The sequence below is a fragment of the Oryzias latipes genome, chromosome 21 (assembly GCF_002234675.1).
Source record: "Oryzias latipes chromosome 21, ASM223467v1".
Taxonomy (NCBI): domain Eukaryota; kingdom Metazoa; phylum Chordata; class Actinopteri; order Beloniformes; family Adrianichthyidae; genus Oryzias; species Oryzias latipes.
In genome coordinates this window covers 25,882,357-25,901,637 of record NC_019879.2, presented here as the reverse complement: position 1 = coordinate 25,901,637, position 19,281 = coordinate 25,882,357, and the positions used below count along the sequence as shown (strand labels likewise).

General features: G+C 39.9%; 2 protein-coding genes across 3 annotated transcripts in view; one reads left to right on the top strand and one right to left on the bottom strand.

Annotated features, from left to right (window-relative positions):
* col4a2 (collagen type IV alpha 2 chain) overlaps positions 1 to 7,053 on the bottom strand; it is an 82,006-nt gene extending 74,953 nt beyond the window's left edge. For both annotated transcript variants that reach the window (XM_011489939.3, XM_011489940.3), the window contains exons 1-3: positions 6,903 to 7,053; positions 6,616 to 6,720; positions 6,486 to 6,537 (exon numbers count right to left, since the gene is read on the bottom strand). In XM_011489939.3, the coding sequence (XP_011488241.1) occupies positions 6,486 to 6,537; positions 6,616 to 6,644 (81 nt within the window). In that variant the 5' untranslated portion in view covers positions 6,645 to 6,720; positions 6,903 to 7,053. The remainder of the gene's footprint in view (positions 1 to 6,485; positions 6,538 to 6,615; positions 6,721 to 6,902) is intronic.
* A 107-nt stretch (positions 7,054 to 7,160) lies between these two features.
* col4a1 (collagen type IV alpha 1 chain) overlaps positions 7,161 to 19,281 on the top strand; it is a 53,271-nt gene continuing 41,150 nt past the window's right edge. The window contains 1 exon segment of the mRNA NM_001177472.1: positions 7,161 to 7,392. Within this exon segment, the coding sequence (NP_001170943.1) occupies positions 7,321 to 7,392 (72 nt within the window). The 5' untranslated portion in view covers positions 7,161 to 7,320.

Genomic DNA, 19,281 nt, shown 5'->3' with positions numbered 1-19,281 from the left:
TGGCTGCTTGCCAAACCCCACAAGCCTTTCCTCACGTTTACAATAGAGAACAACAGAGACTAATCAAACAATCAACACAAAGTCACGTTTTACACGCCCAAAAAGACCACTTTTGATAAAACAAAGAACCAACACTTGTTGTAAACAAGCAGACAACACAGACTCAAAATGCTGAAATTGCAGCTCTCACTGATTTGAGGCAAACGCTTAAGTGAAAAATGTGTCTCCTTTCAACTTTATGTCTGAACAAAAAGAACAGGGAAGCCTTCTCATCCGAGGCTGTGACTTCCTGCATTCCATCACAATGGGTTCTTCCCCCGATTGTCACAGCCTTTATTTTGGCAGTGGATGTAGTGACCATTTTTCTCCTCTTATCATGATCATACATCTTCCCCTCGCCCCAGATATGCACCTTCCTCCCTGATAAAGCAATCATATTCCTGAGGTCAGTCACATGTCCGCTCTCCGTCTGGTGACTCCCATCACATGCACACGAGTTGTTTATGAGAGACCAGCATGTTTTTCTTGTTGTTTTCTAAAAGTTTTTTTTTACTGAATTTAAAAAGACAGTGAATAGAAATTAGGTTGAGCGATCAAAAAGGCGCATGCAGAAACAAAATCCATCACAATCATTCTCATAACTGAGAAGGTAATTGCTACAGCAGATGTTACCGTTGGCCTTCCAAGTACCAGTCTGTGGCCAAAAATGTCTCCTCCACGGTCACAGACCAAATTTCCACAAATCACACAGCCTCTGCAAGTATCGCCCCCAAACTTCATCATGCTCAGACCTTAGAACTTTATTCTCAAGCACACGATAAACAAAACCTCTTAAAGTGACCCATACTGAGCATCCTGTTGCCATTAGTGGCTGAACAGCCTTCCTTCCTCTACCAACAGATCCTGATAAATCACATTTCGTGTGTACAGTTGGTGTGTGTGATTCTTTTTCTGATGCAACGATTCTTGTGTGACGTGCATCCATCTAATCATGTTTTTTTTCTGTCTTGAGCTTAAAATGGTTCGACTCTCCCACTGGACTGGAAAGGTTTCGTGTTTGCAGAGTAACAGAAACAATCCCAAAGATCCACCAAAGACAAACCAGCTCTGAGTTGATGTTTAGTTTGATTTAAACAAATATACACGAACAAAGCTGTCCAAACACATCTCCAGACCATGCAAAAGCAGAAAGGCACAGCTGTAAAATGCATCTGAAGGTTTACAGATTGTTGAGACTAAGGGAGCACTGTTAGAAAAATATGCAACATTTTGCACGACACATTTACGTAGTTTTGCTATTTTAACATGAACTGTGAAAAAGTCACCTAATGTGCAAAGAACATAAAATATTTTTTCAGTAATTGGTGTGTAAATGTGTGTAAATGGTTGAGGGAAGTGTTTTTAAAGGAGAAAAAGAACTAGATCGTTTACTGTGGGGCAAAAAAGTAATTTTGTCACAGATTCTGCGAGTTGTTCCTTTACAAAGATGAGAGGTCTGTAATGTTCCTCATAGGTGCACTTCAACTTTGACAGCAAAATATTGAAAAAATCCAGGAAATCAAAGTGTTTGATTTTTTAAAAGAATTTCTATGTATAGTGCTGCAGAAAAAAGGATTTATCACCACAAAACAACCAGAAATTCTGCCTCTTACAAACATGTTACTACTTAGAGGAGCTCTTCTATCCTCCACCTGTTACCTGTATTAAAGTTATCTGTTTGAACTGGTTAACTGTACAAAAGACAACTGTCCACACCCTTAAACAGTCAGACTGCAACTTCTCCACCAAAGACCAAGGAGCTGTCAAAGGACACCAGGGATGAGATTTTACACCTGAGTAAGGCCGAAATGAACAAATCAACTGTAAGACAGCAGCCTGGTGAGAAGATATCAACCGTTGGAGCTTTTTTTTTTAAATAAAAGAAATACAAGACCCCTACAATCCTCCTAAAAGTGTTTCTCCGTACAAGATCTCACCTGGTGGGGTACAAATGACATGAAGAACTGTGAGTAAATTGCCCAGAACTACACAGGGGTACTGGTCGATGACCTGAAGAGAGCTGGGACCAAGGTAAAATAAGTTACTTTAGTAATGCACAATTTTATCATGGATATTAATCCTGCAGAGCACCAGAGGTCCCATTGCTTGGGCCAGCAGATGCAGAGGAATGGGAGAATGTAATGTGGTCAAATGAGACCAAAATGGAAATCTTTGCATCCCAAGAACATCCACTGTGAAGAAGGGGGTGGACACATCATGATTAGGCTATTTTTATGCAAAAGGAACAGGATGAATGGGGCCATTTATGGCGCAATATTGGGACAAAAAAACTCCTCCCATCAGTGAGAGAATAAGACAAGGAACATGGTTGGATCCACCAGCATGACGATGATTCCAAACACAACTAAGGCGTGGCTCTATAAAAATCATTTCAAGGTTCTGGAGTGACCTGGTCAGTCTCTGGATATCAATTCACTTTGAATCTTTGAGGGAAAAATCTCTTTAAAAAAATCATACAATGTGATTTCTTGGATTTTCTTTCCCCCCTACATTCTGTCTTTCACAGTTGAAGCGTATCTACAATGATCATTACAGATTTCTCATCTTTTTAAAAGGAACAACTTGCAGACTCTGTGGCTGGGAAAAAATATTGTTGCCCCATAGTATGTGATTGGTTGTAATTAGATTAAACTGAACTTTATTCAGCTACAAGGTGACGAAAGGCAGTCACGTTATGGCAACATCAAAGAATTGACTACAGCTATTCCTGCTAGTTCTTAGACTTATGACATTACCTGAAGACACATAGAGGCCTTCTGTGTTATAGATGTGGAAAACAACAACAAAACTCATTTAATGGTTTTTATTCAATAGATTAGCTAATTCGTACTGGATATCACTGCCAAACTGCTTCATCAATTAACTTTACAATTCGGTAAGACTCCATTGAGAAATGTGTATGTCATATTTCGATTCTAAAAAAGGTTTGGAAAGTGTTCATGTGTGTGTTTAAAAGTACTGTACACCCCACAACCCTTCATTGAATCCAAAAACAGATGCGGCACCCACAACCCCAGAGAAAGGAGATGGGGGGCTGAGTGAAAGATGATAGAAAGACTGGTTACCAATGAACTACATGAGCCAAACTGGAACTCTAGACACTCAAAATCTAGCTCCACAGCTGATAAGAAGGCAACTACCATCAAAGAGTCCTTCCAACCCCCATTATTGCCCCAAAGCCTGGCGTCTGACAATGCATCCCAGGCAACCCACCTGCTGATCCTTCTAGGCAGCCAGTTGGGGGCAGAAGCAAAGGTCTCCCCCCACCCCAGCAGGGGAGAAAGCATGACAAGAAGGCAGAGGTCACAAACAGGACAGGAGGGTAGAAGAGTTGAGAAGGGCCGGACTCCAACACCATCAGATTAACAATGTCCACAGGATTTATCCAGGAACTTTGATCAGTTCCATTTCCAATTTAATAGCATTGAATCCATCTTATTTTTTTTTTATCTGTCAAAGTCATTAACTTCTAGATGAGTTTGCAGGGCCGGTAAGTCGTGTGAACAATGTCACTTCCAAAGACACCACATGCTGTGAGCGACAGAACTTATCTTGCAGACTCGCTTAACTATTTCTGTCTCTGTTCCTCGAGTTATCAATAAAGATCCACATCGTAAATAACTTTTAAGCGAAAAATGCTGCAATCTTATCTCCTAACTGAAATCAAAATCCTTCCCAACAATCCATAACACACGACTTTCAATTACATCTTTAGGGGCGATTTCTTGCTCTATTCTGGCTAACAATGCTTTATAAAGCAACAGATAAACCCAATTTGTTGCACTGAGGCATAGAGTTAAGAAAATCTCTAATCAAAACTTCTTCCACATTTAGGTTAAAGGAGGAGTTCCAAATGTTCACATGAAGATCATCCGTTCAGCATCAACTTGGTTCACAGAAATGAAGCATTCCCAAGAGTCCAGCCACATCAGATAATGAACAGGAACGTATGTTTTAAAGTCCCACTCCAATCATCTTTTGATCTATTTTAAAATCGTTCACAGTGGGCTTTTATTCATGATTATGCAGTTTTTAGCCAAAATCAGAACATCTGTGTCATTTTCTAAGACATGGTTTCTGCAGAGTGGTAGTAGTTCATCAGTAATTCCCCTCTGAGTTGTGGACTTGATGTGGAGTAAGCCTGCGCTCATTTCCCATCATGCCTCCATTATGCGAAAAATGCTACAAGAACATGCTAAAAACACCCAAAGTACAATTTTCATTGGAGTGGGTCTTTAAGAAGCAGCTCAGTCTGAAAAATTGTGCCAAATGGAAATCACGAGTGGCATGTTGTGTCACTTAAGCAAAGACCTTGAAGCACCTCATTATTTAGAACTCACAACAGCTCAGGCTGCATCCTCCTCCTCCTCTCATCAGCCTTCCAGAAGAACATGCTCCTAAATGGACATCACAATCTACAAAGCCAAGTGGGGGATACGTCACACCAAGAAACTCATGCTATTTTAAGTCACTTATGTAGTTAGAGTGAGATGTTGCCCCATTTGACAGTTAACTTGTCTACCAAGAGCACATGGGCTGTGCCACACTAAATTTAGAATGCCATTTCCCAGTATCTGGCTTGGAGAGAGGCTGCCCAATGCACAAAGGAGCGGAGTTGTGTCACAAGCTTTTGATTATGCCCTAAGCAAATCCGATAAGAGCAACAGACAACGGGACCTTTTTATCTTCCGAGAGAAAATAGCGTTTCATCTGCTAGTCTTGAGTATGATATTAAACATCCCAGAGAGCCGGTAGCATATGACATCCTGCACAAATTGGCATGTCCAGATGAGCAAAAATCATGGGCATGCCACATAATCACAAGCAAAGAAGGAGTGTTAACAGCTACAGAAATGGGGAGGAGAAATGAAAAGCACAGGTTTCTTTACTGCGCAAGAAGATGATGCATAAAGCCTTAGTCACAACAGGTCAGGCAGATAGGTGAAATAATCGTTCACTTCTGGACAGAAGCATGATAATTGGCACAAATGTAGTCAAATTAGTCTTCTTTCATATAAGGGCAAGACCCACCTTGGATCTTGCTTGGTACTTCCATTATTCACAATGGCTTCCAAATAGGGCTGCCAACAAAACATGTTTTTGCTAATAACTCAAAAAAATGACCTTCTAAGTGGATAATGGAAATCGGCAGGAAAATAAATTGCCAACCTGTACGCTGGCTTGCATGAAATATCAAGGTTGTAGACTGCTAGGAGAGCAGCTGTAGATTATAAAACTACGGTTCTCTAATGAAAGGCAGTTCAATCTGGGTCTGGGTGGAGGACAGTCTGACTGAGGTGTGCCAGCTGTGATGGTTGCTGGGTGGAACCTAGAAATAACCATCCTTTAGAGAAGACCTGTTTCTGACTTGCATGTGTCAGGAAGACATGCATTGATCAGAGGAAGTGAAGAACATTACACAGAACGCCTAGGCTCATCAAAGATCACATGAAAGGATTGCAATATTTGGAAAGAAGCTGTTTTTGGTCACGGAGGATGTACAAAAAGAAAATTAAGATAAAATTGTATTTCTGAGTATTTCTTTATTCAAATTATTGTAAATCAGGAGCAGAATAAAAAAATGCCATTTTAAAAAGAACTTACTTGTGATGTTGAAAACACACAGATTTAGAGGAGCACTTCTAATGAACTCTTTCCACTCTGCAGAAACTTTGTCCTAGAAAATGACCCTTTTTAAAAAATATTTTTGGCTAAAAATGCTGCACGATGGCACTGTGGTTAGGCCCCTGGTTCAAACAGAATGCCAATGGCCCATGACCCCGAAAGGGACAAAACGGGTTTAGAAGATGAATGAAAAAAATGCCATAATCATAATTAAATTACCACAGGGAACACTTTCAAAAGGAATCAACCTGTGATAATGCTCCATTGTTTCTTTCAGCAATCATCTAAACCGAGCAGCACAATTCAGCAAAAATAATATAGATGTGAAGAGTGTCTTTGTACAAATGAAACGGACCATGTCGTGTTCATTCCCTCAGATCTCAATAACTTCTCATTCTGCCTGAGAAGGTCTGACCCCGTCCCCAAATGTCTGGTCAAACTGGAGTATAAGCAGACTTTATAGCATTCCAGGCCTGTTTGTTTGTGTTGCAAAATAAAAACCCAACAAATGTCCCAATGCCCGCACATAAAATTGCAACATGAATCACTTTATCACTGTTTTGACTTTAGTGGCTGGATGGTTTCAGTACCAGCATGCAACGCCAGGAACCCTCCCCCTGGAGGAACTCCCCAAATCAGGCACACCCACTGGTTAGCACACACTGACTGTTTGAGCCTAGAATCTCCAGACAGTTCATCCCCATTCCAGAAACATTGTTTTTCAGCTGTAATTGTCAGCAAAGGGACGTTTTTAAGCAAACAAAGAAAAAAAATCAATACTACATAGAAACATGACTTACTGCCTGCACTCCTGAAGTGAGGATGACGATGTAGACGCAGAGCAGCGGCAACCTGTTGATGAGAAATGCTGCGTAAAATGCCAGTATTTGAGGAAAATGTGGGGAAAATCGGGATTCTGCGCGCGCTTACCAAAGATTTCTCTGTCCACAGTGGCGCATGTTCTCACCCACGCGGACCCAAAACTCAAGTCCCACACCTCTTCTCTGTCAGGCTGCTACAGCATGACTGCCGAACCTGCGGCACAATAAATCACAAGTTCCGAAACAGACCCGTCTGCGTCTTAAAGGTTCCTCTCGCTTTTACAGTCATAAAGAAATAATAATCCACTTTAATCCACAGTAGCTGAGATTCTTATTAAACCAGTTTCACTTCATGTAACGTCAGACACCGAGAAAACGCTCAACTTAAGAACTTACACAACAGTCGCCCCAGTCTGGCGCACGGCGTAGAAGTGAGGAGAGTCACGGGGAAGATGCGCTCTCCGCTCTGCTTTCACCTGCGGCTCCAAATCCACCCTCAAATCACAAAATGCTGCAGAGAAGTCCCTCGCGTTACCCAGAAAATTCAAAATGTTACAAACAGCAGCGTTGTGACCGTTTGCATTAGCGAGGGTGGTCGTTTTGGGAGGGGGTGTGGTGCAGCTCAAACAAGACCAAGTTGCATTGACAAGAGCGTCACATCGTCTCCGACAAAGATGCAACCAAACGTGCTGCGCGCGCTCCGCCGATAAGAACCGAGTTACCTGAAGATAAGAACGAGGAGCGGTCAACAGGTGGCTGTTTGCAGGCGCTCGGCACATCTTTACGCACGGAGCTGCCGCGGCGGACCGCCGAAATGCTGCTACCGTGCGCCTCTCTGTTAACGCTGGCGGCTCTCCACGCGAACTTATACCTAACAAAAGCTGAGGTGAGTGGCTGAACGTGATTTTATTAGAGTTTATTCTAGAAAAGGACATGAGTACCGAATCAAACGTTCAACGCAACAACAAGCTGACCATCTCCCTCAGACTAAGTGACCCCAGCTGTAAATGGTGTTGTGCTTTTTGTACTTAAATATAGTTTGTTTTCGTAATTCTGGTCATGCTTTTTTCTGTCAAGCTGCTCAGATTTAAGTTCAGTTTAATTTCCCCAAACTCTGTTGGAATTAGTGCAGGGAGCGGGTGGGGCTTGTGTGTCCGTGGCTGCTGAAATGTCAGTGCGTGTGCGCGCGTGTTTTGTGTGTGTGTGTGTTTCGTGTTGGGAAAGGAAAGCCTCCTACAGCTTACGTCGAATCAGAAAACATCAGATGAGAAACAACAGTATCAGATTTAACATATTTCACAATGTGTTCACGTGGGGCAAAACATTGGATGAGAGGAGGCAGAGTTTGAGAACATCTGTGTATCCATCATTCATAAGACCGGAAACAAAGTCAGTTCATCCACGACTTTAAAGTTTACTGAAAGGCAAAGATTCAGTCAACATATCTAATCTTGTCAGCATCAGTTTTTACTGTGAATGTTCCTTTCCAACTTTTATCTATAGACGAGCCTTAACAGGTAATTAAATATGGAAATAAAAAAAAGTGGGACATGGAATGAACAGGTTAACTTTATCAGTTAGTCCTAATGTTTTAAGACTCTCTCCTCTAAAGAGCTGCCATTTACTGCATCTCATGACTCTTTGGAATATTTTTTATTCTGTTTTTCATGCATCCCAGGGTTCATGCCTAACTCAACCCCTTTATGCCTTGCAAATATGCATCAACCACTTCTGCTCCAACATTACTTTAATTTAGCACATACTTGAAAGCAAACACATAAGTGTCTTTTTTCATAACCTGATATAAATTCAGGTCAAGGGGTTAATTACTGCCCTAATCATAATCCTCCAACACCATGCTGTGATTAATAGGGGTGTAAGGATTCATCTTTAAATCAATTAACTGATTGGTTGGATCTATTTGATCTAACCAGATCGATCTCTCTGAGGCAGAATCAAATCGACCCATATTATTATAAAATCCTTTTAAAATTAGATAAATCAATCTTGGAAAATTCCCAGGCATTTATCTCAGAGTCATACTGAATTTTTGGGCAAAGATGTTCCGGATCAACTGTAGGTCAGTGAATTGGGCCGAATCAACAAGCTGTAGAAGGAAAAATGACAACTATTGACTATAATATGGATTGGCAACCATGCATTTAGATACGAATCGAATCGTTGCTAACACAAATCGTTAAACCTCTAGTAATTAACCAAACAACATTTTAGTTTTGTTGGCTCAGAAAAAAAAGTTGATAAAATAATTAAGCTTTGTCCACTTTAGGAATGCAAACATTCTGTTATTGCCTTTTTAGAGGAAATATGTGTTCTTTTTTTCTCTTGGAAACTTCCCAAACTAATTGCATCTTGTATCAGCTCTGTCCTGATCTTTAATTCAATTCAGTGACATTTAAGTCAACCCTGACTGCAAATTATAGAGAATTTCCTTTTGAAGATCTGATAAAGTAACAAAATAATGATAAAGCAGCAAAGAGGAACTGTGTAATCACCGGTATTGTACTGTTGTCAATGCTTTTAAGGGGCATTTTTTTAGGAAAACTGAGGGTTTTCTTCTGGAAGGAAAGATGCTAAAACTGATAACTGAACTGCTGTGGAAAAAATCCACAATGCTTATTAAGTAGTTAGTTTATGGATAGGCTGATGCAGGACATCTTTTAGAAAAAAAACTCCCAACTTGTCACATCAGACTGACTCCAGGTAGGTAAAGATTTTTATCTTAGTGGAAATATTTTCTTTAAGATATTTTAAAAGGGTTTTAGGTCACTAGAAATCCACTAATATTGATAGAATAATCTTGAACAAAAGAAAAACTGTTAGAAAATATTTTTCCTTCTTGTAAAATACCTAAAACTGTGGGATGTTGTTGGTTAGATTCCAGTTTTTTTTGGTAAATACTGTAGGTAAAAGCACATATGTTGAAATGTGCCTGAGATGCACACGCTGATCTGAACCAATAAGAAGAGCGTTAACTCGAGAAGACCATAATCTTAGAGAAGCATAGTCTGTCTGTCTAGAATGAATACAAGATAATTGTCAGAAGAGGAGGTTCTCTACTTCCATCCTTCTGGCTGTTGTGTATACACACAGTTCCTGAATGCATCATTTGGCACTCACATATAGAAACGTGTCCACAGAGATTTTGAATTGATGTTAAAATGTACCTTGATGGAGCAATGGCATATTCCAGTTTTATGATTCTTTCCAAAAGAGAATAAAAAAACTTACAGAACAACCAGAAAAACAGCCACAGAGAATGGGGGTGTTAGGAGGAGGGCTTTTGTTTGCATCTGAATTCCCCAAAAGACAACAGTAATAAACGTCCATCACATGGATGACGACAACGAGACAAAAGACAAATGTCGGAAAAGACGTCCCACAGCAGTTCTAAACCCCAATGGTGGGGGAGGAATCCATCCATCCATCGTCAGAACCCGCTAAATCCCTTTGAGGGATTGCCAGATCCTATCCTGACTACTGTTGGGCAAAGGCGGGAACACTCTGGACAGGTCTCCAGTATGTTGCAGGATTGTACACACCTAAGAGACTAAAAAAATACCCTAATATAGGAAAGTTGTTGAACTGTGGGAGGAAACTGGAGGGTTTATAGAAAATTCAAACTGCACACAGAAAGCTGGGATTTGAACCAAGGCCTTTACTCTGTGGGGCAGGAGCTCCCACCAGTATTGCACTTTGCAGCTCATGGGGGGTGGTATTGGTTTGGATTTTTCTACAGTCTGGGTACTTTGCACTCATCGAAGAACTCCGTAGAAAACCTTCTGAGTCAAATGTGAGGGCGTCTGTGCATCGGCAAAAGTAGAGCTGAACAGGCCAATGATCAGAGCGACAAATTGGTTCAAACTGACCTTCATCATCAAGGTCTAAAGAGGCCTGATTGCTAAAGTCACTAATGTCAGGTGTGTTTGAGCAGAGAAACCATGAAAACCTGCTGGATGAGAGCAAATCTGAGAAACACAGTTAATCATAATAAAGTTGCTAAAGACATGTGTGAAAGCAGTAGGAACAGGGGAAATTACTCACAATTCAAGTTTTTTTTAAATGATCTCCATCTTTGACCAGTGCCGTAAAAGTCTACAGCTGCATTTTAAGACCAACGGGAGTCAAAACAGTTAGAAAAACTTTCTTTCTGAGAATCATGTGTGGACTTCATTAATTGTGTAGATGAGGACCGCCAGATGTTAATCTTTTTTATCTCATAATGGAGCGATGACGTTTTTTAAGACCATCCCCACCTCACCAGGGAGCATAGCTTTATCAGCTTTTATCCGTGTGCATTTGGGGTTGTGATGGAGTGTGACTATCATCGGGTCAAAGAGGTTTTTGTCTAATTTGTCTACCAACATTACATTGTTAGTTTAACCCTCTCCTGTGGTCGGTAGGTGGGCCCATCTTTGTCTGGCAGTTTTTCCAAATTGCCACTTAATTCTGCCTTTTAGGTCCATGCTTTGAGATGAAATCAAGTAAAACATAGGAGGAATATAGTTTTTTTTTCCACAAAAAGTTTGCATTACGATGAGGAAGTTTTAAACAAATGAAAACCGTCTTGGTAGAGGTTGGAGGGGGCAAGGGCGGTGTATGATGACCAAATGACTGCAGGGAAATTAAGCTCAACATGTTCTCATCCACCAATGGAGGTCCACAACAAGAGATTTCATCCCTTCAAAGCATCATAGTGTCATTTATTTAAAAAACTTAAAGAGCAACTCCAATGAAAATGATGTTTTTAGTGTTTTTAACATGTTCCCGAAGCATTTTTCTCATTATGGAGGACATATATAAAGAAAATTAGGCTTAAAATTACATTTCTGAGTATTTCTTTATTCAAGTCAGGAGCAGACCAAAAATTGCAGTTGAAAAAGGTTTTAAGCTTGACGTGGAAGCTTCTACACCAGGCCACAAGCTCCCTACTCTGCTCCATTCCAATGCATTGGCTTGCAGATAAATAGATCCATGTACGTCTTTTTTTCTTAGTCTTAGCTGGCATCTGGCTCAAAACTGGACGGTTGAAAAGCTCCAAAATTGCTCACCATTTTTGTTGCACTGATAATGTTAGGTTGGGGTTGTGAGGGACTGTAAGCTAGTGAGAGAGCATGGTGTGAAAGGGGGTAGCCTACTCCATGCCAGTGGTCCTCCCCACAACTCTGAGGTGAACCTCTGATGACCCTCTGCAGGAACTACATCCTAGAAAAGAACACAGTTTTTTAAAATTCTACAAACGGCATAATTGTAATCATAAAGAACACTGGGAGCGCTTTTAAAATAGACCAGGAGATCATTAGAATGGGACTATTAGTACATTTTTAGTTTGAATTGTTTTGATGTCCACACCAAGCTGGTGGGTTTCTCTGCTACATGAACCAAGATGTGACACTGATTGAGAACCTACCCTCATATATAGAGAAAATTCCCGTCTAAAAAAATTCAGGGTCGAGCACAAAAGCATGCAAGCATTTCAGAGTAGGATAACCCTGCCGCAGGTCAGGGTGACTTCAGAAGGCCGTGTAGAGGATAAGACAGCCTTTCCTCTGGTTCTGGTGGGGTTGAAACAACAGTTTCATGTTTGCCTCCTGTGACCTGTGCTCGTGATTCCTTCACATCTGAGTCAGAGTTATATTCACAAATATTTATTTTGTTTCTTGGATCCGGAGATTCTGTATCTTGGTGGTCATTTAGTCAGTGAGGATAGATTGTTAATACTTCCTGGAGAAGGTATTCGTAGGAGGAGGAGCAGCTGGACTCCAGATTCTTGGACTGAGAGTTTATGAGTGGGATGCTCAACGATGGGATTGGGAAAACGGTAGCTGTTGGGTAGGAAAGGTCATTCTTTTGCTGGTCTGTTTTGCTCCTGGCTGGGTTAAGCTGTTCCAGGACATCGCAGGGAGGACCATCCCAACCTCAGAATGAATGTAGGAAGCAGCTTCACATACTGTAGATGTCATGCTGAACACCCCATGCTTCCAAGTGCCTACAGGACTCCTTGCTGTTTTGACTAAGCCCAGTCTTGTAGACATCCCCCACTAAGACAACAGCTGAATGTGTCACTGTGACTGACCACCAACCAAGCAGCACACGCTGGGAGCAGCAACCTGCCTGTTGTAAAAATTCCAACGTTTGGAAGAGTTATCATTGTGTCTCCTATTTTGTCAGGCGACTCCAGGTAGAAAAGATTACTCTCCCACGACCTTGTCACTCCGCTGCTGTTCCATCTTGGGCTCCTTTGCCATGAAAGGAGTCGTCTTGTTCAACAATGTGTCTGATTTCCCCATGGTCTGACCCTTGTCCCCGGATAGGATGCGTTCATTGAGATTTGTCACAGCTGCAGCTTCCTTTTTCACACTTGTTCTGTCACATGCTCATATTTTCCCCACTCCGTTTCCCCTGAGACTGGTTAGCCATTTCACAGTGAAATTAGTGAGTCATAAAAGTCAATTGTGGTTTGCACTGAAGCTGTGTAAAGGATATACGCGTTGATGGGAGGTGGAGATTGATGGAAGGAAAGGTTGCCTGAGGAGGTGAAGCAGGGGAGGAAAAGATGGCTGGACCCAGAAATGGAGGAATGTGTGACGGAGCCAGTGATGATGCCCCGTAGCAAATCTTTTAGTCTCAATCTCTGGTCCTCAACATGAACTTCCATCTACTGTTGCCAAACTGCCCAGCCCACAGAGTGCAAGACTGTGGCCACAGTTTCATGAGATTAATGGCTGTTCTTGGATAATTCTTGGCTGCAGTTTCCTGCAGCTGTTCCTGTTTGGAAGGCTTCTGTCTCGGAGTGTGATTGTACAAACAATTGACAGATGGAAGACTGAAGGGCAGCATTTTGCCAAGGTTTCCACAGAATGCACTATTATGATTATGTTTGATAAACCTTTTCCAGAAAACCAAGACACCATTGAGAAGATTGGTTACATTTTGAGAGTCTGTGTTTGTGTAACCTCACAACTCTGCACTTCAGAACCTGAGGATGTCTGCCTTGGACTGCTTCTTTCTTTGCAGCTCTTCAATGCAATGCATGTGGAAAGTACAAAAAGAAATTACAATAAAATAAGATGTTCTATCAAGATTTTAAAGAAAAACTAAAAGACTGTTGATACTTATAAACAAAATACCCATTTCCCATTACTGCTAATAAGGGGTGCCCACACTTTTTCGGCATGCAACGACCTGCTCCAAAAGATCTACCTATATGTATGCACACAATAAGATATCACAAAATAATATTTTGAATTTACATATTTATGTACTTAAAAACACAGACTTATTTTGATAAAACAGATTCAAATGTGAATTAAAGTTATATATTTTTTCAGAGTATGTAAGATTAAAACATGACAAAAGTTCTGTCATTTTTCGTTCTACAGCTTGTTGAATTGGACCTGTGAGTTCCTCGTTGTCAACTCACCGCACAGTGTGCAGACAACAGAAACGTTCCGTGCGCATTCTGTTTGTGGTTCTTATTGAGATACCGTCCACAGGCCAAAACAAAGCAAATTAGAAGCTGCATCCACAGTTAGGAGTCTGACGCTGAACAATCACACCTTTCTAACTAACCTTTCTGCTAGCGGAGAGAGTGACACTTAGTTTGATGGGAACACACGTGTGCAAAGACGTATGAATCAGAAGATGGTCAATTGGTTTGATGGCTCTCAATCTACATACACTTTCCGGTCCATCATGATTGGCATGTTGGGCACTTTAGTTCTAAAAACTCTTTACTTTAAACTTGTACATTGAAAGGGTAATGTCTGAAACACAGACTTTTCAGATCAAAATTGACATCTTCCAGAATGAACTTAAATATCAAGTTTATTCAACTCAAAATTTGTTGAAAATGATTGTCATAAAAGGAATTTGGTTCTCTATAATCATTGTTGAGCAATTAAAATGTTAGATGTTTAAACTTAAGGGTTGAATTTTGGCAAAACAAACCCGGATGCGATTGAAAAAATTTGATTTCTGAAGCTCCGGGGAACCAGAATCCTAGATGTTTGATCTAGAACTGGTTTTAGGCATTTGTAAAGGTTCAGTTCCCTAAGTAAAGCTTGTCCATTAAAACTTTAATCATAGAGATTAGTTATTTTCATTAGTTATTTTAGGTCTTGGACTAATGCCACCGAACTTAAGCTGTTGGAGCAAACCAATGCTGCTTTGACAGGAGATGAAAATTTGATGTTTGCATCATGGAAACACCTTTTTGCACTGGAAAGCACGGTGGTGGGGATATAATGGTGTTTAGGTGCATGGATAAAAGAAACATGTTAATATCGGAATATAGACATGTGGTCCTAGTTCTTCAGGATTCAAACATGTCTTCCAAGAAGACCTGAAATGGGTTTAACTCTGAGAAACAAAAGCTAGGGTCAGGAGAGATCTTTTCATGGGTACAGATTTTTGCTCAGTTGAATGTATTAAAAGTTAAATTTTAATGGATATGCAGATCATAGGATTAGGAAGATCTGGGAGGATCTACTATTAAAAATGTCTTTTAATATCTAAGATTTTTTTTTTTAAATTTTTTATTGAAAGGTCCCTGCAGATCACTAACATGGACATTTAAAACTACAAAGTTATAGCTGATTTGCATGATCCAAATATTATTATTTTTATTATAACTCCATCCATACATGTTAAAGGTCTGAGGTTAGTTTAGTATTTACAATTAAACTGCAACACAAACTGTTTTCCTTAAAATGCATGAACTCTTGCTGTACCCATTTAAAATGGTTTGCGGCAGTATTAACGAGCTTAATCATTGTGGCAGACCTCACATTTATGTCGGTTATGCGTGTTCGACAGCTGGAACAAAACCTTGAATGCTTGCAGTTTCATAGAAACGTCTTGAGCTTCCCAGAAGTTTGGCTTAGCTCTGTCACCTCAAAGAAAAGGAGTCAGGCCAAAAACACACATGCATTGGGGGGGAACCAGAGACTTGGATGCCAAAACTGGAACTTTATAAAAAGGCAGTTGTTGTCAGCAAGTTGTAGTGCAGCAATAAAGGACCAAACTGAAGCGAAATATATTACATTTTCTTTTATTGATGGTGAAAGTTCGCTCAAATTTCACAGAACGACAGCAGAGGATACTGAACTTATCATCTTCAGATGATTCAGACAGATGCTGTTTGTTGAACTACAGCTGCATCATGCAAAACCTGCAAAGAGTCAAATTGCCAAAAGATTGCAATATGAACCGCAAGATATCACTAAAAGCTAATTTGGCTATTATTGTGTGTGTTAGGAAATCGAGACTCCATAAAAGAAGGACACTGGAAACAAAAGAACTTTAATTTTTGGATTATTTTATACTTTTCTTTGAATTTAAAAACATAAAATTTGTATATTTTTATAACATTATAACAATCAACAATCATTATAAGAACAATCAAGACAGTTTATCTTTTTTTTTTAACTTTTTTTTTTTTGAAGCAAATATGATCAACATATGGTGACTCAGTCTAATGAATTCATCACGACATGTTTCCATTTTGGCTGAACATTTCTTCAACGACTTTGTTTATCTCAGCGTTGATCATTTTTTATCGGATATGATAGAAATCTGTGGGAAGTTCTGCTTTGATCCAACCAAAGAAGAAATCTTGGATTAAAGAAATGTTGCAAGTGACTGACAAGATGAGAGAACTGCTGGGAGACGTGACTCAGGCAGTCGGGATCGTGCAGCAGATGCATCTCATTTCCTGTCTGAAAACCTGATCTTTCCTCCTCTGCAGTCACACACTTAAGTCCCACTACAATCATCTTTTGATCTATTTTAAAACCCTTCCCAGTCATCTTTTAATTATGATTATGCCATTTTTAGGCAAATAAAAAAAAAAACTTGTGTAGTTTTCTAGGACATAGTTTCTGCAGAGTGACAGTTCATCTCTTCCCGTTGCTAAGAGCTTGGAGCAGGGAGCTTGGGTTTTCTCTACTTTACAAATAAGCTCTTTTTCAAACAGATTTTCTTTCGTCTGCTCCTGATTTAGAATGACTTCAATAAAAAAATACTCAGAGCTTAATTTTCATTATACATGTCCTTCCATCATTAGAAAAATGTCACCATAACAAGTTATAAACACCAATAAGTACCGGTAGTTCAGAGTAGGTCTTTAAGAGTCTCTATGCTCTAGTGCTTGAACATACATAAAAAAACTCAAAAAATAAGCTTCTGTTGAAAGCAAAAACCAATTTAGCATGAACCTATGTAAAAAGATTAAATTGCAAGGTTTAAATGGTGAGACCTTAAGCACACTTTGAATTCTCTTTATCTGTTTTGGCAGAAAGATGCGTCATGTACTTTGTGTAGTTTGTGCACGATAGCATGCAGCTTCCCAACAAGTCAGTGTTTTGGATCAATAGAGGCTTGTCTTGTTTTATCAGTTGCACATCTTCATAGTGGGCAGGCAGGAGTGGAGGGTTCCATCTGCGCTTCACATCATCATCTCGTCATAACTTCACAAGACGTAGTCTGTCTTTTCAGGTAGAAAGGACCTGAAGGGTTGATGTGAACAGCAGGGTATGAGTGGGATCCAGCTGGACTCCATGAATATTTTTCCTGTCAGACCAGATGCTTTATTCAGCTTTTTCTAGTTTTTGGTCTTGTGGTGTTCTCTTCTACTTTCTTTTACTACAGAGAATACTTCATACTGTGAGTCCTAATGAGTAGTATTGATTTGTTTACCTAGGCACGCTGGTCTCATAAAAGTGCACATCAGAAGAAGAGTAAATTGAATAGTTGGTCAAAATATTGTAGATAATTTCACTTTAAGAGCCTGTGAAGTATGTGAATGTACATCAGATGTGGTGGTGATGTAGATAAGGTCTGGTATGGAAACTGGAGGCCAGCACAGAGCAGCTCTGTGTTTTATGTCCTATCAGCTAAAGTCTATGGCCCGGGGCTAAAGAGTTCACTTAGAAATCCTTTTCCATGTATGTTGGTTTGTGAAGTTAAACACAAAAGCTTTCTTTCTCTTGTCTTATACAGTTTCCGGACATTCTCATTCTTATCTGTATCCTATAAAGCCCATTGTATTACGGAGCTAGATGCAAACTTTCAGGGGGGTTGTTTCCTCTGAGAGGATAAATGGCATGTGAGAGTTTAAAACTCTGTGCTTAAATAACGAGAAACAGAAACTCAGACACACAGACATTAATTGTCAGCTCCCTGATGGAGTCATTGTTGAAAACAGGTTTTCTTTGCATGAATAACCAGCTAAATTTCCCTTTTTGAGTGAGAACAAGAAAGAGATGGATTTGTTTTCCTCTTTAAATCCCATACTGGGGTTTTTAGAACTTATTAGTTTTTAAAATGGAACTCAACTCTGTACATGTTTTAAAAACAGGTATAAATCTTAATAATTTCAGGACTCTGTTGGACCTTTCATCTAGATGAAGGCTGTCAAACTCCAGGTCCCAAGGCCAACTGTCCTGCCTAATTTCACATACCTCTGCGTACTCTGCTTCTGTACATGAACACACCTGATCCAGATCTGGCAGTAGATAGGGAAAGAAAATCTAAAAAACACTAGCACTGCTTTGATTAATTTGCCAAAAAAAAGACAAATCAATAAAGTAGATCCAAAATATATGATAAAATTTAAGGAAAAGGTCGGACAGTCAGAGTCAGGTTTAGTGTTTAGCTTAAAGAGCTGCTTTAACATTTTGTTTACAGCAAATGTATTATTTTTTTGTTGTGAATCAGGTTACTACAAGGTCAAAATCTGGTTAAAAGCTAACGTAAACCATCACACATCAACCTGTTGGGTAATTGTGCATTGCAAATGTATTTAGCTCACTTCATTTAGCACATGCTTCCCCTCAAAAAACATAAAAAAATTCATACAGCCATCGTTAAAGCGGCCACTTCCAATGAAAAGTCTAGGTAAATTTGCGTAAACAGGCATTCTGAACGCTAAACGTGTGGCCATTAAACGCGCATTAAAACATAAGCAGGTCAAACTTTGACCAATCAAGGACTTAGATTTGGTAGTTACGTATGGATGGCGGTTCTTTCACGTGGCGTTACTTCACGGAAGTGCCAACCGATTGAAAATTGATCATGAAGGAGAAAAATAAATATTTGTGTTTTTTGCCTGGCTAGAATTCTATGACACTGAGTCACTCTTCCAACTGTAGGTGGTGGACATGCGCTAGTAAACAGTAGAAAATTAAAAAGAGGAGGAAGAAGAAGACCTTTTCTGATTGTCAAGCTCGAACACCATGAACTGTATCTCTGTTCAATAATGGACACTAAATACAATGTGTGTCCGTAGCTGAAATGGCTTAGTTTCAAGATGCTTTGTCATCTTAAATTATGTAGGATGCTGCGACAGCTCCAGCTACAACAAAGATCTGCAATAGCTATCTAGTGATCAGCTGCACATTTAGAAAGTGACGCCACAAGAAATATTGAAATAATTGCAGAAGTGTCTCCTGTTATTTACCAAAGTTGATAGAGAATCTGTAAACAAACATGTCTGTCCTGTAACATCTTTGCAAATCAGCTTGTTGAAAGACATTCTCTTCATGCACAGCTTCAAATAATCTCTGCAGCTTTCACTTTCAGTCTTGTTTAACTCCCCAGCATGCCAGGTTAAACTACTTGTTTCGCTGTTTTATATACAATGTGTTCGATTTGTATGAGAAACTTCCAGACTGGAAGTTTCGAGTCACCCCTTGAGTCAGAGAGGTCACCCCTTGTCCTCATGAGTGTTGGTTATTCCCCGATACTGGAGCACTCT